At 39.7% G+C, this 25,460-nt stretch overlaps 2 protein-coding genes across 2 annotated transcripts; both read right to left on the reverse strand.

Annotated features, from left to right (window-relative positions):
* Positions 1–667: 667 nt before the first annotated feature.
* On the reverse strand, positions 668–4,060 carry LOC137181888 (globoside alpha-1,3-N-acetylgalactosaminyltransferase 1-like). Its single transcript, XM_067587969.1, has 3 exons — positions 3,815–4,060; positions 2,555–2,617; positions 668–2,226 (listed from the first exon to the last, which is right to left on the reverse strand). The coding sequence occupies exons 1-3, from the start codon at positions 3,846–3,848 to the stop codon at positions 1,268–1,270; spliced, it is 1,056 nt and encodes a 351-aa protein (XP_067444070.1). The 5' UTR covers positions 3,849–4,060; the 3' UTR covers positions 668–1,267.
* A 1,204-nt stretch (positions 4,061–5,264) lies between these two features.
* On the reverse strand, positions 5,265–20,224 carry pcsk1 (proprotein convertase subtilisin/kexin type 1). The gene is made up of 14 exons (XM_067587971.1): positions 19,831–20,224; positions 18,407–18,511; positions 18,195–18,317; positions 14,955–15,101; positions 13,744–13,820; positions 12,962–13,050; positions 12,075–12,247; positions 11,454–11,666; positions 11,154–11,254; positions 10,797–11,030; positions 9,484–9,641; positions 9,259–9,392; positions 8,855–9,016; positions 5,265–7,521 (listed from the first exon to the last, which is right to left on the reverse strand). The coding sequence occupies exons 1-14, from the start codon at positions 20,011–20,013 to the stop codon at positions 7,099–7,101; spliced, it is 2,322 nt and encodes a 773-aa protein (XP_067444072.1). The 5' UTR covers positions 20,014–20,224; the 3' UTR covers positions 5,265–7,098.
* Between the last annotated feature and the right edge of the window lie 5,236 nt (positions 20,225–25,460).

A 25,460-nucleotide genomic window follows, 5' to 3' on the forward strand; every position in this document is an offset into this window, starting at 1 on the left:
TATGATAATTGCACGTGAGCCTCTCTTTATAGCTACAGAGGCCTATTTGTTATCTTTGTTTGCACATGGGAGATTTCCATCTGTTATCATTCAATAAAGTTATTTTAATGTTGATAATCTTGGAAGCAAGGCGTGTTGGTTTTTCTGTTGAGGATTCCTATACTGCCTATTCCTCTGCTTTAAGTTATGCTGCTGCCAACAGGCTCCTTGACCACCAGTAGACCACATGACAGGGATTAAAGCCAATAATTCTTTAAACTGCTTTGCATTATGGCATGAAAAGGGGCACTCAGTATGGATAGCCAGCAGGTAGCCTGTGTAAAAAAAAAAAAAAATGTGCGTGGCCAGCAGTGATCATCTGGATTCTTAGTGAAAAACAATTGAAAATTAGTCTCATAGGATTATCTGCAGTTCACCTCCAACTTCAACTCCACGTGGCGATCTGGCCCTGAGGACAGATTCTGTTGGCAGTGAGAAAGAGCCATCTGCTGCTGTTTAACCCTCCCATTAAAACACAGCACACAAGGATGAGAAAGCAGAGTGTGAATGTGGGAGCATGTTTGTGTGTTTGTGTGTGTGTGTGTGTGTGTGTGTGTGTGTGTGTATGTGTGTGGGAGAGGGAGAGGGAGGCAGACACATAGACAACATAACAACCACCTACATGAAGCCATTTGAGTTTACCTTTTACTTCACCGCATAGACGGGGGAAAATAACAGTTTTTATGAAAAACGTCTTACATAGATCCTGAACCAGTTTCAAAACTGTTTTTGCTTTTGCTGAAGCTTATACACGGTAGCTTCTATACATGTGTAGCTTGGAGAACCAGCATCATGTTGTATCCATTTTCCCCCTCACCTGGTATTTAAAGACCTTGAAACAGCAGCTCTTGCAGTTAATGATTGGCCACTGCGGGGAAAGTGTGCACTTACACTGTTGACTCTTATCGCAGCTGACCACAAAGCCACTGGAGCAGTATCTCCGAGGCTGACATTAATGGAGAGGACAGTGTTTCGTTTAAAGAGACAGGTCAATTTCTTTTTTGTCTGGTGTGGGGGAGATAGTGAGCATGTAGAGATGCCGTTCACACAAATGGCTCTTTAATTGAGAGCAGATTGTGCAGTTTGCTTCTGTGTTATTTCAGGCAGCATTTACTAGCAAAGAGATCAGAAAATGAAAAGACAATTCCAAAGTGCGGTAAAGAAAATGCAAATGCGTGCTTGAGCAGAGATCCTCTCCAAAGAAAATTTAACACAAAAACAGTTGTCCTCAACATCTGTACTGCTCTCTCTTTTCCTTATCGAAAGCCTCACATTGCCTCCCCAAGGAGACTAGCCTCTGCACAGGTACATCAGCAGACAGGTCCGAGTCCCACCAGCTGTACTCTGGTGACAGCACGCAGGTCGGCCTGTGATCGATCAGGTAGCGGTTCAGGTAGCTCTCCTCGAGGCCCCTGGCCGTTAGCCCGTTAGCCTGGTCCTGCAGAATGAGCAAAGAACAGGCACGAGCCAGTTTGTACATTTCAGAAACCAGCCCTCCATACAGCTCAGAGGTGTAGTAGTAGTCTCCTTCATCCTCCTCTACGCAAGCTGATGAGACTTCTTCGACTTCGTAAGGAAATGCATTTCGTGGCATCCCATAGAGCTCTGGGTGCAACGTGGCCACGAGATCTCCAAAGATTTCTTCACCCACAGGGGCCACAAACTCCTGGTCAACGTCAGCACAGAAGATATATTCAACCTCACTGCCAATTGGGTTTCTGATGGCATCAGCGAGCAGAGTCATGCGGCGCTGCGCCAACCTTCCCCACCCAGGCAGCTCCGCAATAGGAACAACCTTCAGCTCTCGTTCAGGCCCCAGCTCAATGGAAGGATCCAATGAACGGGGATTATCTGTGAGAATGTAGTATGTGACCATCTGACCAGGGAGAAAGTAGGTTTCTGCTGAGGAGAGGAAACGCCGGATGTACTGCGCATAAGTTCCCACCACTAGGGCTAGTAGACCTGTACGAATTCCCTGTTGTGCATATTTGGTCCTACGCCAAGCTGAGCTGCGGGTGTCACCCCACACTAAAGGAGCACCCCAAGGTGTCTCTACAGGAGTTTGTGCTGGTGCTGCCTTGACAGCGGCCATGTCTGTCATTCCTCTTCCCCCAGCCATTTCCACGGCATGAAAGTAAGGATGAGGTGACTTCACACTGACACCGACTTTACGTCCATGGAGGAAGTCTGAGGAGTCAAAATACACAATTTACTATTTCAACACAAAAAAACATTTTGTCCGTAGAAGAAATAGCAGTGGCAGTTTTTTACAAAGTATACTGTTGTCATTGAAATGATTTTCACCATACATGCTGCATATTTGCAATAATCTGTCGGTGAAAGGAAGGAACCTTTCTGAAAGAGACAAAAAGCTATTTTCGCTTAGTTTAACTGAGGTGACTGTAAAACTGGACAACTATTTTACATTTACTGTGCTAGAAGCAAAATATTTATGTGTATTTGTAGTGTTCTGGCACAACATGTTAGAGCAGCACAAATTCTTCTGTACACTTACATATGATAAGAGACAGTAGAAAGCCGTACAGGACCAGCTGTAGTCTGGTCACTCTGACTGCTCCTATTTGGAGGACAAACACACAAATGCACATGGATAAACACATGCACATATACAGATGAGATAACTGAAATAAAAGAGACTTTGATATCTCGATTGTAGGCTCATGTTAAATTTTCCTTGATGCAATTCAAAATTTACACAAAAGTGGCTGCATATAAAAGCAAATGTAATGAAATCAGTGATAGCTGCTATGCTCTTCAATTAAATGCATGCTACTTATAAATGTTCCTTTAAAACCCTATCAGGTAGAAAGACCTGAACTCACTGGAATGAAAAGAATGTGCTGTTGAAGTAATATCTCCCTTAGAAAATGTAGCAACCTGTGATTGCACCAATAATGTAATATAATCGCCAAAGCATGTGCAATACTGCAATATATATGCTTTACACTATAGCCTACACAATACACTGCATGTGTATAGGCTATATAACATTACTTGATAGTTATTCAAGCCAAAAGGTGTGTATGATGGATTAAAATGTATCAGGTAGTAGTGTAAGACATGGATATGTGTGGGACAGTGTTTTTATTTATATACTTAAATAAAATTCTAATTCGTAGAATTCTGTCTAACTATTGATGTACAACAAGATAATAAGAGTGTACAGAGTGAAGGACAGGGCAAAGTCCTGTTCTGATTTTGAGGAAGTTAAGTAAAACGTCAAGTGATACCTCAACTGAACAAGCTGGGATATACAACGTAATAAAACATTGCCATCTACAGCTGCATGAGTAAAGATAAATAGCAGAAGGCAGACAGGACTGATGGCTGTTAGAGATTTAAGAAGATAGATTGGAATAGAGCCAAAAGTTTCACATGACTTCATGAGATAGAACTTGAGTGGAAGCACAATTGAGTGAAAGTAGATGTTTATTCTCCACATACGTTCTCCTGATGTGCATCACCAGCCAAGAGATTTAAGACGAATGCACAAGACTTCTTGAAATAATCAAGTGCTCGAATTGCCTTCCTGGACATATTTTCAGGATCAAATTGCTCATAGAAAATCTCTGAGAAAAGCTTTGAAAATCGTTGGTATTTCATTTGCTTGCTGGCTCAAACCTGAGTCTCCTCGTCTTAAAGGCAAGTGCTTTAACTGAGCATGAACAAATACAGCAGTCACAAATCAATGACAAGTGAGGGAAAACAATGACACAAGTAGAAGAGGTGGAGCAGTTGTTGAGGTTGTACTGACCTGCGGGCGTCTTGCAGAATGGGAACAGCGCCATACTGTGACCTGCTGCTGAACAAACACACAAACCTTTGTCTGAGGCCACTATTTTTGCCAAAAAAATCTCTGCCTGCTTCTCTCTGTCTCTCTCTCTAATGCTCTCACTCTGTCTCTTCCTGGAAATGTGCTGTTTAACTCACAGTTTTCCGCCCATGATTATTTTTTTTATGCCTTGCCTCCTCTCTTTCCCTCTCTTCTCTTCTCCTGGCTTTTTAAATATTTTCCACTCCCTTTTCTTCACGTATTTGCCCCCCCTCCATTCCTCCTTAAGCTTTTGCAGTATTCAGTTTTGAAGCAAAACCAAAGCACCAGATGTGTTGGGAATCTGGGCAAATGGGAGGAGTTGAACAGGAAGAGTAGACACAAACAAGGAAAGAAAAAAGTATATATTGAAAGGTAAAGTTATATACACAGTGCAGAAAGAAGTAGATTCTGTATGAAAAAAAAAACTTCAGTCAGCTCAACAACTCCCAATCCCAATAAAAGCTCTGTAGACCTTTATGGCTAAACATTCATTCTCTTCACATTGAGATTGTCAGTTTACACATCTCATGATGCTGTGTAGAGGAGAATAAGAGAATAATTAGGACGTAGAAAGACATAAAACTGTATTATGAACCATACTGTGTTGTAATGTTGTATTTTTTCTGTCCACAAGGTGGTGGCACTCAATATAAAATATAATGAAAAAAGCATGTCAACAGTAAACATAGATGGATAACACACTTTTTTTTTTGTAATCTCCCTTATCAAGCTATTATACTGTGTAATGTTATTTTCAAAGAGGATATTGAAAGACCATGTCAGAGAGATATATTGTCAAAGATATGACTTTTATATGAATAAAAAGCCCTCAAAAGGATCTTTATCATCTAGTTCCTGAATTCTACATGATGAAATTTCACATGCGTTTGAGTGAAACAATTATTTTCTGCACTAATTCAGAAAGACTGAGGGCTAAAACATGAATGGACACTTGCAATGGTGTTTACTGTCATGCATACTTAAGTCTACACTAAAGCCACGCTAACAGTTCTGTGAGGCTGTATTTAGGCACAGCGGCCGTTTGAATGAAAGGCTAACGTCAGCATGCTATCATGCTCACAATGACAATGCTAACATGCTGATGTTTTGCAGGTAAGTTTTTTCCCTGGTCACTGGTCACATTTTTAGTTTAGCATGTTAGCATGCTAACACTTGCTAATTAGTACTAAACACAAGGTAGCCTACAGATGAGGCTGATGGGAATGTCATTAGCTCTGCAGGTATTTGGTCATAAACTTAAATATTGGACAAATTAGAATTTTGCACTTTAATTACTCAATTTTCATAATATAGTCATTTTACATATTGAACAAAATAAAAATTTAATTTCTTATTAATTGTATACTGCTAATCAAAAAGACTCAAGATGTCACTTTGCAGTTTATTACGATAAATCTCTTATTTTTGTACATCCATACAGAATTTGCAACATAATATTGGTTTGTGTAAACAACTTTGGACTGAAGCATCAGTCAAAAACAAAAAACATAAAGAAAAACAGCACTACACTAAAGAATGGATAAATTACAGGGTGCACATGAAGCGTTTTCTTTCATCATCTTTTTCCTGTCACCTTGTTGGCAGAGAAGCGGGGCAGGCAGTTCCATGCTGGAGGATAGAGACTCTGCATAGAGGCTTCATAACTATTCATGTCATAAAAACTTACACTAGCATCTGTAAATTGATCGACACCATGTGGAGATGAGTATGGACATTTATTACAGCATATATTAAGGCGTTCAGGATGAATGTGCTTGAAGGTTTGCAGTGCAGAGCCCCTATTCTACACAGTTTCTGGTTGGCTGTGATAGGTCCATTAATACCAAATAAATAATACCCGAGAAGTGGTTCAGTTGCAAATATGAGGATTCAAGGAACTTTTTATAGTTGGCATATTACAGATGATGAACAAACAACATATTAGCCATTTGCACATTCACTGAAATACACAGAAGCTTGACAGCAAAGAATTTGGCAGTGTTCATTGGTAGTTATAACTACACTGACTTTGCAGTAATCGAGTGAACTATGCCACAAGAAAATAAACTGTTTAAGGGTTTGATACTCTATATATTATTTCCATAAACTATGAGGATCCATAGAAAAATATTTCATTTAATGCAGCATTGTACTTATACAAAATTAAACAAATTGCACAAGAAGAAGAATCATCAGTTAGTGTTTTTTTTTTCTCACTTTAAATGTATAGCTACACAGTTCTGTCATACAATTCTACTGGAGTGGAGTTTGGTTAAGGTTTTTCTTCTAATAGTATCATCTCATCTGCATACTTTTATATTATATAATCTTTCATATTTTATATATTTCTCTTAGAGGAGTTCAGAAAACAATTCTGCAACTCACTTGAGCTTTGTTGACACCCTGAGAATAAATCATCTGTCAACACAGTTCAAATTTTTCAAATATGTGGGCGATCTAAATCTTTGTTCCATTTTGAATGACTCTAATTGACTCTAATTAAATGATTCATGTCTGTTATTTTAAAATCAATTTGTCCCCCAATGTGAATAAAGTGAGTAGGTGTCCTGTTATAGTGTAAAACACACTGAACAAACTACAATATGTAGGACATATGAAAAATGGCAAAATATGATCAGAAACAGGATTTTTGAGTCAGAAAGTGAATATTTTTTGATGTAAAGTGTTTTCAAAACCATATTACAATCATTGTCTTTGTATAATATATAGATAATATATAGATACTATTACAAAACTTATATTCTAAATGTGGCATGCTTGAGCAGGCAGTGAAGAGAAGAGAGACAAGGCCCACCCCTCCTTTCTTGTGGTTTAAATGCTTTCACTTTACTACATGGAGAAACGGTGTTTAGCAGAGAATCCATGTTTTGAATCACGTGTGGACTCATGGAACAAAGTATCTGAAATTTTGCACAACTGAACGAATTAATGAAAGAAGAAATTATCAGTGGTGTTTGGCAAATGAAGGTCAGGAGATAAGATATGCAGCATTTTGGGGAACAAAACAGTTACACAAACTTGCATTTCTTCTTCCTTTCTCATCTCCCTCTGCTTTCTCTCTTCTCGTTGCCTTGTTCCTCTGCTCCCCAACCAACACGTAACCATGCTTCCCCTCTTCCGTGTTTCCCCTCCTCTCCTCTCCTCTCCTCTCCTCTCCTCTCCTGTCCTCTCCTCTTCTCTCCTCTCCTCTCTCCTCCACACCTTCACTTCTGATCATCATCTAACATCTCGAACAGGGCCTGCAGCAGTCGGTCATCTCTGTGCCTGTACGGTTTGGTGCTGTAGAAGCCATCACTGTAGTCACTGTAGACACTGTCCTCCGGGCCGCGGTACTTGTTGATCATGTCCAGAGCCTGGTACAGCTTCTGTGGAGGGAGTCTTGTAGCAGGAGGGGAGAGGCTCCTGCCCGGCTGCTGCTTCCTCCAGGCAGAGAAGGGCCTGGTTACGGACTGCGGCTGCTGCAGTGCTGTGGTCTGCCTGTTAAAGGCCGTCTGCAGGAGACGCAGCAGGGCCAAGGTGGGAGAGTACGGTGAATTTGCGGGAATTTGAGGATCCTTCTCTGGGTTGGAAGGAGGGGAGGCTTGTGCAGTCTCAGTCTTTGGAGGTGGATGGGCCTGAGTGGGCTCCTGTATCACCAGACAGACAGAGAGGAGACATGAGACAAAAATGATCCCAGAGTGCGCATCTAAAGACAGACGACATAACTGTGTACCATATTATTTGGTTCCAAGAGAAATGATATGTCATTTAGCGTTATAGTTTCATGATACAGTATGTGTTTGTACTCCAGCACAGTGCATGTGAAGTTAAACTTTCTCTTTGTCTTTTTGCACAGTGCTAAAATTGTGGATATAAAAAGGGATATAATTTCTAAACTGCTTACCCAGTGTGGATGTAAACTAACTTTTTAGAATTTTACTTGCACTTTTAACACTTGAACCTCATTGTTTCACTTCAAATCCAATGTGCTGGAGAACAGGACCAAGGGAAAAGACAATATTTCACACACAAATATATTACACTGTGTATGTAATATATTTCCAAAAACCTTTATATGTACAACAATGTCTCTGTGACATAATTTGCATTTGTAGGAGGGACATCAGGTTGTCATTACCACTATCCTGATCACATGTTACAGACCAGACCTAAACAAGGTTCATGCAAAGTTTGGTCAAAACTCTTGTTTTCAGCAGCTGGTATGTGGAATTTATTTACCACTGAGTATCGGAGGATGCTGTACTTTTACACAGATCTGCAGTCACTGAGCTGAGATACACTGATTATGTTGGCCAGCATTAGTACTACGTGTCTGGTTGGAAATTTCTTGTACTGATGAATGAATTGTTTGTATTCAATGATGTTGACATTATTGATGGTGTTTTCAAAGTGTAATATTTTAATTCACCACAACTGACTGTTATCTATTGCTTCATTTGTGATTGTAGTGTGTTTTTAGTTACCTAGGATCTCTAAATAAATATAATAGTTATGGTAGCCTCCACACAGGGACTCCACATGGAAATAGGCTTTTAGCTTTATCTTGTACAGTAAATGTATTATGCATCATCTCTGTTAAATAAACAATAAAATATCCTGAAATGTTCACCTTACCAATTAAATACATTTCTGTATTAATCATGTCTACAGCATTTTATTTGAGATTTTGCTCATATATGCCATTGGGAGTTACGTAAATCACTATTATGGCATTGTCACACTTCACATTATCAAGTATTTGATAACACTGTTACATTTGAGTCACGCCTGAGTTAACTTTACTTTGTGTAATCAAGTGTAATTTCAGCATCACTAGATTCAGCCTCCAATGTTATGTGTTTAAGTCTAAAATACACCCACATGTTAACATCACACGACATATATTTCCCCTAACATCCAAACCAGGTGTCTATGTGGGCATTTATCTCTAGTTTTAACCACAGTTGCACTTATACTCACCTCCATCATGTCATCCATATGTTCCACACCACGGCGATCATTCTGCACGGCGTTGTAGGGTATGTACACTCGAGGTTTCTTCATGTGATCTGGCTTCTCTGATGTTCCATGAAGAATCAACTTCCAGTTCAAAATCCGACCCTCATTCTCCATACGCCCCGACTGTGGAATAATGGGAATAATGATGCTTTAATTTCAGAAGGGACTGACAGGAGCTCAAACAAGCCAACATATTGCATAATAACACAATGCATATAAGCCTTTTTTTTGTTTTCATAAAAGTTTTCGTAACTGCTTTTTTGTGTTTAACAGGGGCAATTCTTTCTATAATTGTATTAACAGCAAATAGTCAAGCAAGCAAGAGCAAACAGGGTATTTTGTCACCAAATATGTGTGTAACTCACAGTGTCAGTGATCTTCAGGGTCCATGTACCAGCAGGGTCTTCTCCCCACGTATGCACAGACATGAAGTCCCAGTTTCTAAAGCCATTAGAGGATGTGTCCCTCTCTCGCTCAGCTAGCAGCACTGTACTGGTGCCTGAGGAAAATGGAAAAGGGAAAGATCATTTGAGAGCTTTGTTATTTCACTCTCACATGTGTGTTTGCATGTGTGTGCGCATGTTTCTAACCTGCTGGGGAGGTGAGTGTGATGTGTAGGTCCCCTCTCCTGGTGTACTCAATGCTGGCCTCCACCTGCACATGCTCCAATGAGCGGACTGCGTTCTCTTGCCCCGCACAGGCTTTGGTTGGAATCTCTATAGTGATCTCCCCTGCTGCCTTCAGTTCCCTATGGGATGCATTAAAATAGCAGCGAATGAGACACACAAACAGCTCCCCATAACAACAGAAGTCTATCATTTGTGCCATGTAGTTCCCTGACAAGCTCTCATTACTGTACAAGAGTCTGGGTAACAACACACATACACACATTACATATTATTGTATAATAATGGTGAAATATCCAACAGTTTAACCTTCATGCAAAAAAAAAACTGGAACACTGTTAAAAAAAAAATGAATGCACAGTGAGCCCAAAACAATTTCTGAATGGGGTCAATGAAGTCGTTGGGACATATTCAGCACATCACAAGCATACATAAGATGTACAGGCATATTTGAATGCCTTTGGTCATTCATTTGCAAAAAACAATTAATCCCTAACTCTCCCAGACATGAATGAAAGGATTTCCGTGTTCAAGCTGGCATAAAGCTGGAGGGAGTTGTAGACCACTAAGCATTGACGGAAATGTAGAGCCAAATCCTCTGGATTAAACAGGGATGTAGTAAGGTAATGGGGAAACTGGGTGACGGTGCTATTGAGTCTCATAATTCAAAGCAAATTGCAAAATGGACACTTAAAGGAGCACAGAGTTGTCAACTACAGCTGGCCAAAGCTGCTGCTTATTGGTGGAACAATGCAAAAATCAAAAGGTTGTTTCGAGGACAGAGTGTTGCAGTTAGCTTTTGCCCTTGATTTCCTCAGGTCATTAATCCAAAAAGCATTGCAAACAGAGCATTTAGTGAGACAACAGAAGGGGAAATGCTTCCTCTGAGTTTCTGTCTGTGCTTGACAGCTTTGCATTTGGACGTTTAATCCCATTTAGCAATTAGCATTTATCAACAAGTACTCATGGCTGATGATTGACCTCAAAATTAAATGATCACAGCTGTCATCATTTAAAAAAAAAAAAACCCTTTCTCATTCATTATCATGGCACAGAAAACCCTCCCAGGCTTAAGAGTTATTGTTATTGTTATGACTCCATTTGAAAAGCAACAGATGCATCTTTAATAACACAGATGGTTTTGTCTGTTTGCTTTGTTGGACCCAAAATGTAAGGACAAATAAAACTCACTTTCCCTCTTCCTCTCTCTTGCATTAGATACTGTATCATTCTAACAAAATCAGGTAAAAGAGAGCAGCTGTCAGACATTCACATACCTGGGCTGGAACGAGTCATCCCTGACGATACATTGCTTCTTTTCTGGTACATGTTTCCAGGTGGCTGGGTCAGCGAGGTCCACCAGGGCTTTGGCATTGAGAAGGCCAAAACCGAAGCGGCTGTTGACCATCAGCCCTGCTCCGTTCCTCTTCCAGCCTGGGTTATTGGCCAGAGGATCAAACTCTGAGGTCCAGACCACAATGTGCTGCAGGTCTCTCCAGGTAAGATCTGGACTGAGGGAGGGAAGATGGACAGGGAGGCCAGTGAGTATGATATTGATATACATTTTGACCCTAACATTAGAAAAAATAATAATATACAGGTTATTTGAGCCTTTCATCTGCAGTATTACATACTTTTGTTCCAGTGCCAGAGCAAATATTCCAGCAGCCAGTGGGGCAGAGGCTGATGTTCCAGTGTGAGTCTGAGTGCACTCATTGTGCAGATCAGCACTCGTCTGAAAGCAAACAGGCAAGAACAAGAAATTCACAGATTAAGATAACCTTGAATAACATGATGTCCTTTGAAAAACACTCCCATAGCATTACTTGACATGACGTAATGTAACATAATGTAGCGCAACATAAAATACAGTATAACATAACATAACATAACAAAACAAAACAAAACAAAACAAAACAAGCGTAGTTATTTACAATTCTCTGGTCAGTGTAGTCTCCACTGCTGTACGCTGTAGCCAGAGTGGAGGAGCACTTCTCAGCATACCACGGGGACAGGCCCTGCTGGGAGGCGCTGCTGATTGAGATGGTGTAGATGCTGTCTGTGTAGCCGTCACAGTCACAGTTATCGCCTTGGCGACCACCATTACCTGATGCCCAAACAAAGATAGAGCCTTTCCCACCACGACCCTGCAGAAGACATGATGGAGAGAGCTGAAGCAAGAAATGCTACATGTGTTATTGTATCGAATTTTGACTTATTGCTGTCACTAAAAACATATTTTATGCCATGTATACAATACTGATGCTGATGATCTCATAATACTATATAGAAATCTAAAAGATTTGATGGTATTTGGTGTAATAAAGCACAAAGTTTCAGTGTTTTTAATGTTTTGACTGAAATTTGTGTGACATAAACCAATGCAAAACCTTTGCTAACAACTACAACCACTGGTACTTGATCATTAGAAGAGTTATTCCTGGCAACTAATGACATCGTCCTTATTGATTCTGTTCTATCTGATTCATCAGTGCTGCAGATAATAGCTCCCTTTAGGAACTTCAGTCTGAGATCGGGCCTGTCTCATTATTTACCTTCTGGATACCATACTCGAAGGCCTTCTGAGCCAGCCGACCTGGACCTTCCACTGTCTTGCCATCGTCATTGGGTCCCCAGCTGGCACTGTAGATGTCCACATGGTCTGGATTGAACCCAATAGAGCTGGCCTCGATGGCATCAGTCACAATCCCGTCCAACATACGAATTCCTAAGCAGAAAGAGACGGGAATATTATACCAGAGTGATCAGTTATCCCTTTGGTTATTCATAATTTTCTGGTATTGACAATTTATGGCCTCTCCTTAGGAAGAGAGTAAAGATGATCAACTATTGCAATTTACTACCTCGTTACAATAAATTAAGAGAAAGATAATAATAGAAAATGTATTAAAGCCCTTAATTCAAAGGTTATGAATATAATTATTTTTGTTTTAGGGAAATAAGATTTGTAATGTTTATATATTAAGGAGCTGCTGGAACACTAAGAACCAGCCTTGATATGCAAACCATTTTTCAGGTGGATTGGAGCTCAGTAATTTTGGAGAGTGACATTATGCAACCATCTGGTGTAAAAAAAATTAGGTCTCCATCAGGAAATCTTTCTTCGCTACTGGCTATAAATAAAATAAATAAAATTGTTGCAGCCAGGGTATCTAAAGGAAAAGTGACGCCCACATAAATTAATTCCTTTATTACGTCCTGCTCTTCTGTATCCTGTTTAACAAGCATGGTTGCACAAGCATCCACTAGACACAGCTTTCAGAAAACACGCCTCTATTGTTTATCATTTCTGATACATAAACCGATGTAATTCACAATCATTTAAATCAAGTCATAAGTCTCTATTTTACAAATGTGCACCTTGACATAGATTATATGATGTAATGTAGCTTTCTAAAATATGTATAAAAAAAGCTCTTACCTCCAACTTTGGAGTTGTATGCCACTCCAACGCCACATTTATTGTTGTCTGCCTGCATGGCAATCTCCCCAGCACACCTGGTCCCATGCCTACAGACAAATAACACATTAACATTTATTATGTCATAAACACTCTTAGACATATATATACACTATTGGACATATATACATATTCTTTCATATTTTCTGTACAAAAGAAATTAAAAAAAAGAAAACATCACATGCTGCTTTTTGCAGGAATTTCACTGCAGTTTCCCTGATGGTTATTTTGAACAATTTGGCCTGCCCTTATTATTTCAGAGGATGCAAAACCCATTACAGACGCCCACTATATTGTTTGGTTACATAATTTCTTTCACAAAATCTCATGTCTAGAGCAGAAGGTATTGATCGTAATGACAGGGTCCTCTGCGTCATCTGAAAATGGAGGTACTTAAATTGTATGGTGCTGCAAATATTAATAGAATAGGCTTTGAATTGTTGAGTATTCTGTTAACAAAAGAGCAGCAATTGTGCTTGAGTCTAAAAGCTGTAAAATCCAACAGTTTTTTAAATCAACTGGCAGAATCTGCTCTGACCATGTTCCAGCAATTCATGTCTATTATGGACTTATTATTACACTAGGATGCAAACTGCAATAGTCAAAGCAACAAAGTCCTTTTAAGCACATTCCAATGAGAGAACATCATCAAAGAAACCATACATTATGAGGTTGTCTTAAATTGATAAATAGCAGTGGCAGATTTGTCCCAATTTTCCTGCACTTCTCAACAGTCATCTTACTTGTTTTCATTGGTGGAGTCGTATCTGGGGAAAGGGTCCGGGTCGTTGTCGTTGAAATCGAAGCTGGCTGCTGCATCCTTTAAAAACAACAGACAGAAAATGATCAGGCATCTCTTTTCAAAAAGCTGGGGATGATGTCAGTGTGCAGTACAGTTTTTTCAGCGACCAATCTGCTGTCATAGAGATATATGATTGGTGATGATAGAGTTGACCAAGTAGTGAAACAACAAATATATGAAAGCAGTCACTCTGAGGATGACGGTGAGCTGTCGATGCATTCAGATTGCTGGAAACAATTGTTTTTGCCTGAGAGTCATGTCATGACTGGAGAAGATGCTACACTGTGTGTGGTACGTCATGAATGTTACATTCTCTGTCACACTTTATGAGTCATGTCTGCCTTCCTATCATTCTCCTGCACTAGCAAATATAATATAAAATGTAAACATTTTAGTGTAGGCCTATTCTTATAAAAAAAGTACATTTAAATGATTATTCAGTTTAAAGCTTCCTCTCAGTTTCTAGTTCAAAGTATCAGCTTTAATATCTGATTGAAATCAGATGCCCGTGTCTGTCATTTTAGAATTACAGGTATTAAGTGATGCAAATGCATGCCACTCATATGCCTTGATTGTTAAGGATGAACGTCTCGGTTGATTGAGCCTCTTTGATTAGTAAGTGTTAACTTAATTTGAGTGGGAGTTGTTTCCATCACCTCTGTTGTCATACATTATTTCCTTCTCTCCCCTCCCTCACAGTCCATCTCTTTCTCTTTCGTTCTCTGCACTGGCTTCTGAGAGCAACAGCACTGTATGAAACCAAACCACAGATGGGGCTTTTTAAGGCTTTTAGAGTTACAGGAAAAACTATGCCAGAATGGAACCTCAACCACGCTCACTTTCATTAGCACATAATTATCTGCATCTCCTTGCAGACTGTCAAAAACATTATTGGAGGAATGAGAAATATTTTCAAATTCTGCATCCCTAAACATGAGGATTATAGTCATTCATAGCTGAACTGCCTTTACAGCAAAATGCCCTTTTTGCATCTGGAAATTAAAAACCAAAAAGCTCCTTAGAGGCAGACATTATCATATAGAAGATTTATTACTGTCTTTATGAATCGCCTTGTAAGGTGTCACCAGCAGCGTTGCTATGGCAACGGCAGGCCCAGACGACGGGGCTGTCTCCATGGAAACGGTGTCTTACGTAGTTCGAGTAGATGTCTGTGTGGTTCCACTCCAGTCCGTCATCCAGCACGGTGATGACCACTCCTTTTCCTGTAATGCCTTTCTGCCACACGGGGATCACATGCAGGTCCAGCTTTGGCAGAGAAGAAGAGGTCCGTGTGTCTTGCTGGAAGAAAGGGACAAAATGACAAAATTACACATCTGTAAAAACTAAATTATGATTATATCTCAGTACTTCATCTAAACAGGCTTTTTAAGTGTTGTCATATATGCTAAAAAGGTCAGCCACAGTAGAGTCCTCCAGCTTACTCAGCCTGCCAGTTCTTCCACTGACCTTTACAGAAATTCATTACTGGATTGTTGGCTTCTCTTTTGTCAGGACTCGAGTCCACTCCTACGGCCACTTGTAGGCAGACTGCTGCCAGAGAGTCATAATGATACAGGCTTTTGAGCTGCCCAATACAACTCCCCTGATTAATTTAACCCACAAGATGCCTTGCAGTGCCTAGAGATGCGCTGTGTTTCAAACCCACTGCTCTTCTGGCTTGACTCACATTCAATCCCCCTGTCGGATTATTTAGAAATCCATCTCTGAGGCTATCTAATATTACATGCAAGGAGTGAAGGGGGGGTGCCGAGCCTGTTTTAAATGGAAAATCAGCAGGGAGGAATGGAGAGCGAACAGAGCCGATGCCTGCCTGCCTGCCTGGGGAAGAGTATGATTCAGAGCTGGAAACAGCTAAGACTAAAAAAAGAACTCTCTTTGCTCTTTGCGCATTATGCACAGACACTGCAGAACACCACCCCAAGACGTGACTCATCCCTGTGATGTATCGCCTTTTTTCCTCTCCTCGGCTCCCACTTTCATTCTCTTTTTTTCACCCTATCGTCTTGCGAGGGGCATCTCTTTATCATACATCTCTTTCTTTTTGGACAGCATCAGTTCCAGCGGACACAGATCTCAATGTAGATATGCAGCACATCACACTTTCAGACAATGTGTTTGGGTAGCAATTTGCCAGAGAGGCTTTTACTCCCAACCAGCTCATATCTACAGTTTGCTTGTTTTCTTGTGACGCCAAATGACTCACTTGTTGATGCTGGTAAAGCAGCAGGGGGGGGGGGCTCTCAGTGGTCAGCCATGCATAGATTTTAATGGTACGCAGCAAACACACACAGCAGCTTATGCAAGTCTCGCTGCACCTATTGCATATGAAACGAGTGAGTGGACACACACGCCAGAGGAGAAACATATCCCTCCATGCACACTCTGTGTCTCTCTCTCTCTCTCTCACACACACACACACACAGCCGTGCAGGCAAGAGGAATTTCAAGCTACAAGTATGAGTCACTCCCTGATTAAATTATGAGGCAGTCACCCACTCGTGATAGATGGAGACACTCATCCGGTTCTTGGGCCCATGCAGCCCCCCCCCCCTTCTGCCATTACATCCCTCAGCCACTGGCCACTGCCCCTGTCACACAGCTCCACCACCCCCCCCTAATGTCAGTGATCATCAGGTCTGCCAACGTCACCGTCTTCTAACCTGTGGCACCTCTTTACACTGCATCAGTCGCCTATATTCTTTTGTTCCCTTTCAATCCCTTTAACCCCCCTACACACACATATATACTATTACCCCCCGTTTCCTTTTAATGAGATATAATATGCGTCTTTATTTGCAAATATTGGTATATTGGTGCCAATTCCCTGTGGGATTATCACATCGAAATAGCTGATTTAAAAACCTTTTTTCACTCCAGTGTCTTACCTATTCCTACGTAGCTTTTTCATCTGTGAATGAACGAGGCGAGTGAATCACAATGCTTTAGATGACCCTTGCAGTGACACAGACATGGGCTCATGTGGAAATACACTAAGCGGCACTTTAAGGCCAATTCCATTAGTGTCATCATCCCTCATCGGCAAAAATGATTCATGTCAATTTGTTTTCTTATGCTCCACAAGCGTGTGACTCATGTTCAGTTAGAGCAGGTGCGGAGAAGTGGACGCTAAGAGAACGTAATATGTATCTCTCTCTCTTTCCCAAATGCAGACACACACACACACACACACAAACGCTGATGCAACACACATTTACATACACTTCTTCATCTTGTGGTAAAGCATGGACAAACTAATGGCGTTGACTGAGCTAAGGATGATTCAGTGACCCTGCTTTGCAGAATGTGATCAATTTAATAGCCAATCAGGCTGACGTGATTTACCCATTACTCCTGGTGATGTGGGATGATGTGTAATAGTGAAATTTTGATTCTTGAGTTTTAATTTGTTTGATTAATGATACATTTAGATGAAAAGTCATTGCTCCATGTTGGTAGAAATGTATTACATATTGTAAAAGATGTTCAGAATTATGAGCTACTGGTGGTTTGATGTATATGTTGAGTTAATCTGCTTTGATAAATATATGAGCAGCATCAGAAAATAGACATATTTTCCCCTCTCATGCATTCAACTACTTTGTATACACTGTGGTCAACAGGACAGTTCATTCTAAGCTTATGGATCAAAATCAGTAAAGATGTCATTGAAAGTGGCAATGTCAGGGTCAGCTGACGGTCAGGATAAAGTGAAAGTGTTAGTAATGGATCTGCACAGGCATGCACAGCTGTGACAATCTACTGTTCTCTGCTACTACTTAGCCTCAATGGGCTAAAACATCCCATTCAGGGTAAATTGGGACTTAATGCTCTACTCTACTCCATCCTGCTGGATTATGGTCTCTCCACCCCTCTCATCTCCACACAGACTGTTTTACCAATTAAGCAAATGGCTCTTTTGGCTAGAACTGCTTGATAGCATGCTATTGTTTCATTGTTTTGGGTGTGTTTTTGTCTTTTGGTGGTGGGGGTTATGAGAGAGTAGATAGTTTTTACTGCTTGTGTATGCTAGAAGCATGAGGGCCCAGAGAAGACAGAGCAGTGAGCAGTGTGGAGCTGTCCAGCACTCGCAGGGCATCAGTACGTCTCAACAGATTGGCTGCAGGTGAACAGACAGCCCAACCAGACACAAAGTAGGCAACATATGACTGGTAAAGTGAGTATCAACCTAGATCTGTGGTTTATGGAGCACTGGAAAGGACATGTGTACAGACATCTTTAAACTAGCACAAACTAGATTTTAAATCCAGGCACTTGTTGAATTCCTCATGTATTTTTTAATTTGTAATTTTTAATTCAGTGTTATGTGTCGTGTGTTTATTGTATGATCCTGAAGCTTTCTCAAAGACTCACCAAGTACCACTGCTGGTTCCACATGGGGTCATCAAACAGCTTGTCCACCGGGCAGTCCCTGCACTCCCCGAGGGATGCTCGCTTGTTGCGACGTTTCTCGTACTGCTGCTCTGCCCACAGCACCTACACGCACACAGGTGGTTACTTTAATGTCTTATGGTGAGACAAGAAGACCTGACTTGCACAGATAAGAGTCAAAAAATGCCGCTCACCCGATCATCCTCCGACAGTTGCTTGGTGATGTGTTCGGCACTTCGTTTCATTCTGCTAGGATGTTTGCGATGCTTGAACAAGAAATGGTCTTCCAGGGCCCCAATCTGCACAGAGGAAGACACGAGAGATGCAGCTGAGTGTTTGATAGGAAATGACATAATACCAGCCATCTGGTCACCGAGGCCTGCCGTGCAAGTCTAGAAACATGATTATTTCTAACAAAAGCTGCAGGAATTCAATTTTGAGGGAGGAACAAACACAAAACAGTTTGCTCATTCAGAGAGTGACTTATTTATAACATCACTACAGCGTTACATCTGAAACTGTATTTCTATTCCACCAGCAACCACACTCGTTTCCAGATGGCAAAAAATATGTTGATACAGTGTATGTGTTTTTAAATTATGTGGATGGTGATCTACTTTGCATAGTTGGACATCACAAACAATCTACCACACCAGGAGATATACACTATTTGCAGGTTTTATTCCTATTGAAAACAAAGTAAGCAGAATGTACAGAACCTACAGGTGTGTATGTTTTACTCAGGATATATTACATCACTCTGTGGGGATATCAAGTCATTACATTAATACCATGGATTGATGCTGAGCATTAAGATGTCTCGAGTAAAGCGACAATGTGTCCATTCTACAACTGAACCATGCATACTATAACATTTTTGGTGAGGATGAATGCACTTATTGTCATTTGCTTTGGGCAAAAGAATGAATGCTACATGATATAAAAACAAGCTTGCACAGACTGATGACAGTTCTGACTCAGTGGATGCAGAGTGTCTCAGTGTCTGTGACACCTGAGAGATCTGTTAATCATTGATGGCTGCTGTTCAGAGCTACAGGTTTCATAGAAATTAATGAGCTCGACTTAAAACTGACAAAGAACCTGATGTGTTTGGTTAGGAAAGAACAACATGAGTCAGACTATAATACTGGGAAAGAGGGAAATGAACACCCGCGTCCCAGTTGTGGTTTATCAGAAATGTGTAAACAGTGAGTCATAGATTGATTAAATCCACCTCCTTTAATTTAGTGGGGTGCTGAATGCAATGTGTGCTTTTGGACCATCATAAAAGCAATGAGTTTCCAACACTAATGGCCTTATCTAGCAAAGCAGAATAATTGATACAGCTATTGTTTGGTCTGCTGTTACAACACAGTCCAAAGCTTACAGATTGCTGAGGCTCAATTAATATTTCATGATTCATTTTGTTTTAATTGTTTCTATTTGGAGAGTGTTCAATTAGATGTTTGATATTAAAATGAAGCTGTGCTGGATGATTTTTCAGGTTTCCTTTTATGCCAACAAACACACCTCATGTTAGAGTAATTTAAAGCTTTATTTTTAAGGTCTAAACTGATGCTTTTGCGTTTGGGAACCGCTCCAGAGCGTTGGTGCCTACCTGTCGGACAAAGTCGTAGTCCAGCTCCTTGGCGATCGCCTCCGCAGCGGCCAGTCCGCCTGGGATCTCCACTGCCCACTCGTTCAGGTACTGTCTGTCCCTGTATCCCACCGACGGAGGAACCGCGGAGCAGAGGATGGCGAAAACACAACACATCACCGCTGGACGACATCTCACTTCCATCTCAGGGCGAATTCAACCAGAGGAGAAAAAGAATAGCCTCTTCACAGCCTTAGATGCTCCCAAGAAAGCAGCTGCAACTCAGAGATATAATTGCTTTTTGTGGTGATAATGAAGAAATCTCCTTGTGTTCTGTTTCTGTCGTATTCCTCTAGACACAGCTGGCTGAGATGGAGGGAACGTGGGAAAGGAAATACTGGTGATGGGGAGGGCTGGTTTGTGCGCTCTGTGTTTGTGTGTGTGTGTTTGTGTGTGTGTGTGTGTGTGTGTGTGGTCGCGATGGGGGGTGTTCACACGTCAAATTACGGATGCTCTGACGTCAGTTTGGCGTCTACCTTTGCTAAGATGTGAGTTCGAGTCCCTTTGGGAGAAAGTCTAAACGGGAGGGGGGAGATCCGACTAAAAATATCCCATAGCTTCTACCTGGATGAGGAGGAGGAAGAGGAGGAAGAAGAGGAGGAGAGGACAGGGAAGACATAAAACAAAAAAGATACATCTGATTTGATCATATAAACGTGTTTACTTTTAGATTTTTTATCATTCTGAGGCGGATTGTGGTGCAGCATCTTTCTACTGCATCTCCTTCGCATCCCCCAACCAATGTCTGCGTAATCTGCATGAGACTAACACAGGCTGTGACAATATGTATCTGCGCTTATGCTGTTTTTTGATGAAAACACGGAAGAGACAAGAAATGTGACTCGATCGATAATACTGTAGGTCTCTCTCTGTCCACAGGTTGTGGGCGAGTCACCAGGAGAGAGAGAGATAGATAGATAGATAGATAGATAGATAGATAGATAGATAGATAGATAGAGTGAGAGAGAGAGAGAGAGAGAGAGAGAGAGAGAGAGAGAGAGAGAGAGAGAGAGAGAGAGAGAGAGAGAGAGAGAGGTTTCAGCACCGCAGACAGCTCCTCGTCCACACCGCACATTGATATCAGAAGATGAGCTGAAACTGAAACCAAACACAGCGATGTGGAGGAAACTGGGTCAGAGGACAATTATAACATTCAGAATAAAACAGCAGATGTTCATTAGTTGTTCCAGTGTGACTCACTTAATTATATTACAAGTGATTAGTCAGAGACAAGCAGTAGTGGGAGTGGTATTCAGATAATTTACTTACTGTAAGAAAAAAAACAGAAATACAACAGAGAAAATGCGTTACAGATGCTACTGAAGTAAAGAACAGAAGTATTATCAGCTACACGTACTTGTAGTGTTATTTTATTGGACTGTTATTAGTGATGCATTTACATTTGAATCCTTACATACTGTTCAGGTCAAATTGGACCAATTTTTACATTAAAGAGCATTAAAACACATCATTCATTTAGTCTGAAATCATATTCTGGATCACTTTAGGAAGGGAAACAAAAATGGAAATATTTCAACCTGTCAGCCTACTGATTGTGAATAAATTCATCTAACAGACCAACATTAACACTCAAGGTGAATTGAGAAGACTTTATTGCACAGACATAAGGTATATGCTCATTGGTTCATCCAGTCAGTTTTTAAAAAACAAACAAACAAACAAACAAACAAACAAACAAACAAACAAACAAAAACAAATTTACAATAGATTAAGTTAAAAATTAAATAATAAAGAAGAGCAGCAAAAGTCTGAGAGAGATTACATTATTTACAACAATTATTTACAACACTAAAACAGTTATGTACAATACATACAATGCACAAGGTGCTATTTTGTTTATTTTTGTTGCTGTTGTTGTTGTTGTTTTGGGTTTTTTTGTGCAGCTGTGATCCGAGTTAAATAAGTTTAATATTAAGTTAAATAAACGAATGGTGTAAACCCTAAAGAATACAATCACTGCTCTCTGAAAGCTTCATTACGGATTAATCATCCATTCATTAATGACTGATCAGGTATTGAGAAGGTTCAGAAGTTTGGTATAGAGACTAATGATGAAGGGATACTGTGAAGGATCAGAATATGAACAGCATGTGAGGGTTAATGTTGTAGCTGGTGGTGCTAAATCAAATCATTTTGAGTCATTTAAATAATAATAATACAATCTTTTTTATTAACTTATCATTTATTTTGAATGTGAAATATTAATATTTGTATTAACTATGACAGTCAGATAAATATATTATGATAAAAATGTTTAATGTTTCCCTCTGAAATGTAGAGGATTAGAGATATGAAGCAGCGTAAAATGGAAATAAAGTACAGGCACCTCAAAATTGCTCTTAATTATATACTAGAGTAACTATAATTGCTGTTTACCACTAATTGCTTCATATGATCACTATGTGATCATTACTTAAAAGTCACCAGCTCTGTGGCTGCACATTCACTTTGGGAGTATATATGATGGTACAAATGATCAAAATGGTTATTGTTTCATTTGTTATTATAGAAAAGAGGCAGTGAGAGTATGTATGAATATCTCAACTTTATGGTGGAACAATCATGATGAGATTAATGTGAATGTAAAACACTTTATGGTTCCCAATGCTTCAATGAGAAATGTTCTGGAGGCATTGCTACTATTTCATTCAGGAAATCAAAGAGCACTGGATAATTTAATGTGTATTGTTTTTAAATTATAAAATATCGAGAATAATGTGTCCCTCTGCTATTTTGTCACTCTGCTGCACCCTGTTTGCAGGCTGTTATTTGAAGTCTTTTATGACAATATTATTGCCGACCTCAGATGCTATTCAAGTTGTTTACTGATGGAAACAGAGGGTCAGTGAGCTCTAATTACAGGTGTGTACAAGGATACGCAGATAAAGGTGTTGTAAGAGTGGATGTTCTTTTCCCCTCTCTGACACGAGAATGGAGGATGTGGAGACACGGTTCATGTCAGACAAACTGTTTAATTAAGAGCAAACAAACACAGCAAAAAGAGCTACACAAACTACACAACAATTATACAAAAGGACTCTTTTATTTTATATTCAATGTACAAATTTCAGGGAAATATTGTTTATTTAAAAATAGAATAAGCTTGTTAGTCATTGTGATTTAAACTTATCATAACTCATACTGACTGATACCTTCGGTCATCTGGCTGTGTGCAAACAGGTCTGCACCAGATCAGCGGTATAATCCACCTTTACCTAGCAACAAATGTTTGCTTTGACAAAGACACTCAGTCACGCAAGAGAGACACACACAGCTGAAGAGCTGCAGAGAAAAAACAGCATGATGGACAGTTGTTTGCAACAGGCCATAGTTTCATTACAGAGCTCTTTAAAATCTTTAAATCTGTCTTCATTGATTCGTTGCATCATCCGTCATTATCTCTGAGTATTCGTTTCACTATTCTTTTCATTATAGTGACCTGAGATCACTCATGCAGCCTTCCTTATTCCACTGAGAGAACACACACACACACACACACACACCAATGCACAAAACCAATATACACACCAGTTTCGTCAAATGAGGTCAGAAGTCTAACTGTGTGTCATCAGCTAATTATTTTTCCAGCTCCAGAGGCAGACAGTGAAGGAAAACTGCTGCTTTTAGCTGAAGTATGACGCAGATGAGGCCGCAGTGACTGGTGAACCACCTCAACAGACAGCAATTCAGCTAAAATCAATTAGGCGAGGCAAATAGATGTAAAGACTTCAACTGCACTTCCTGCTAAACTCAGAGTACATTTATGGTTAGTTTATGGTTCAGCGTTTCTGTTTTACACTATTGTGCAGTTTCAGAGTTGTTTTCTTATATATTGTTGTCTGTTTCATGTGTATATTAAATATAGTTTTCCCATGACCGTGCTTTTTAAAATTCTAAATTAACTCCATGTACAGAAAGACATAATATTAAAATGGTTTGATATTAAAAGAAAATTAAACTGTAGTCTGTAGTCTAATATGATCATGAAGTAAAGAGACACATTATACTAGTGAATGGGATCGATATACTCCCGTGTCACTCACCAACATGTGACTGTCTGTGAAATCTGCTGCCTGTGACACTCAACAAGGACACACGGTTGCCATGCCAACACCCTCCCTTTGTCATCTTTACTGTCACTGTGCGACTGAGTGGCAAATCCTCACTCACACATCTGAATAATTGTCGAGAAAAAATAAACCTGTGTTAATGTCTGATGTTGAAGTTTAAAAGAGAAACATTTTGTCTTTCATTAGTGTTACTTAGTTTGGTGTTTAACTGAAATATAACCTTCATCAGGTTGGGACATTTTAACATGCTGTGCAAACCAACACTGATCAAACCCACACAACTGTGCTTTAGATGCTTGTCAACATTCCAAAGCCATTTTGACTGAAATTTATATATAGAATCATGCATATATTATATGACTGTCAATTGAATGTGACACTGAAACCATTTAATGCTACTGTGTATTGTATGTAAGTGTTTGTATCTAGCAAGGACAAAATATGTACTGTATTTGACATTCTTAAAGACAGCAGCAACATTTTTCTACTTTCAAAGCCATTTAAAGGAAAATATAAGAGTAAAGTCAAGGTTCAAGTATGCAAATAATGGAGTGATAATACGTTTTTATCGCAAACACATTGTTATTTAATACATATTTACACTATATACATTTATACATAAAGAAATCCTTTTCTGCTGCAAGTTAAAAATAGTAATTCATTTATATAGAAATTTACAAAACAGATATAGACAGTGTTCAGAAACCAGTAAAGACATGAATAAATAAAAACATAAAAGACAAAACGAGATAGAATGAAGATAGAAAAAGATTAAAAAAAACAAACAAACACAGAAATAAAACTAAAAAACAATATAACAAGGAAATAAAAACATATGTATACATACATGCATAAATACATACATACACATACAGTATGAACACACTCATTTATTAAGCTACACTACATTACATTTATGCTACATTTATGAAGCTTCTACATTTTCAATTTTTGTTGACATTGTCAGAAAGGTGATAATTCTACTTCATGTTTATTATTGAGGTCGTAGTGGGTGGTGGTGGTGCACTGGGGTGCATTATATTGAAAAGTGTTCCTAATATTTTGTCCACTCCATTAACATACATGAGGTGGGCAAAATATTAGGAGCACTTTTCAATATAATCTATAGGCTTCGTAAAAGTAGAACTTATGGCAGAGCTGTTGTATTGGATTGCATTAGATTGCACAGGTGTTCCTAATGAAGTGGCTGGTGAGTGTATATAGACGTGGCATACATATATGCACACATACAATAATACATTGCAATTCTATGTGAATGTCATCCTAAAATAAACAGAGTTTAAGGGCTCTGACAGTAAAATCCTAATCTCTGGTTACAAAGCTGGACCTGGGAATAGCAAGAAGCAACTGTTAAGACAATATAAGACCATGATCAGGCTCACAGGGTTTAAATCGATCATATATTATGGAGTCCAGTCTGAGTTGTGCTTAAAAGTAAGTAATACAATTTTAAGATAAAATCTTAAATGTATAGGAAAC

The sequence above is a fragment of the Thunnus thynnus genome, chromosome 4 (assembly GCF_963924715.1).
Source record: "Thunnus thynnus chromosome 4, fThuThy2.1, whole genome shotgun sequence".
NCBI classification, from domain to species: Eukaryota; Metazoa; Chordata; class Actinopteri; order Scombriformes; family Scombridae; genus Thunnus; species Thunnus thynnus.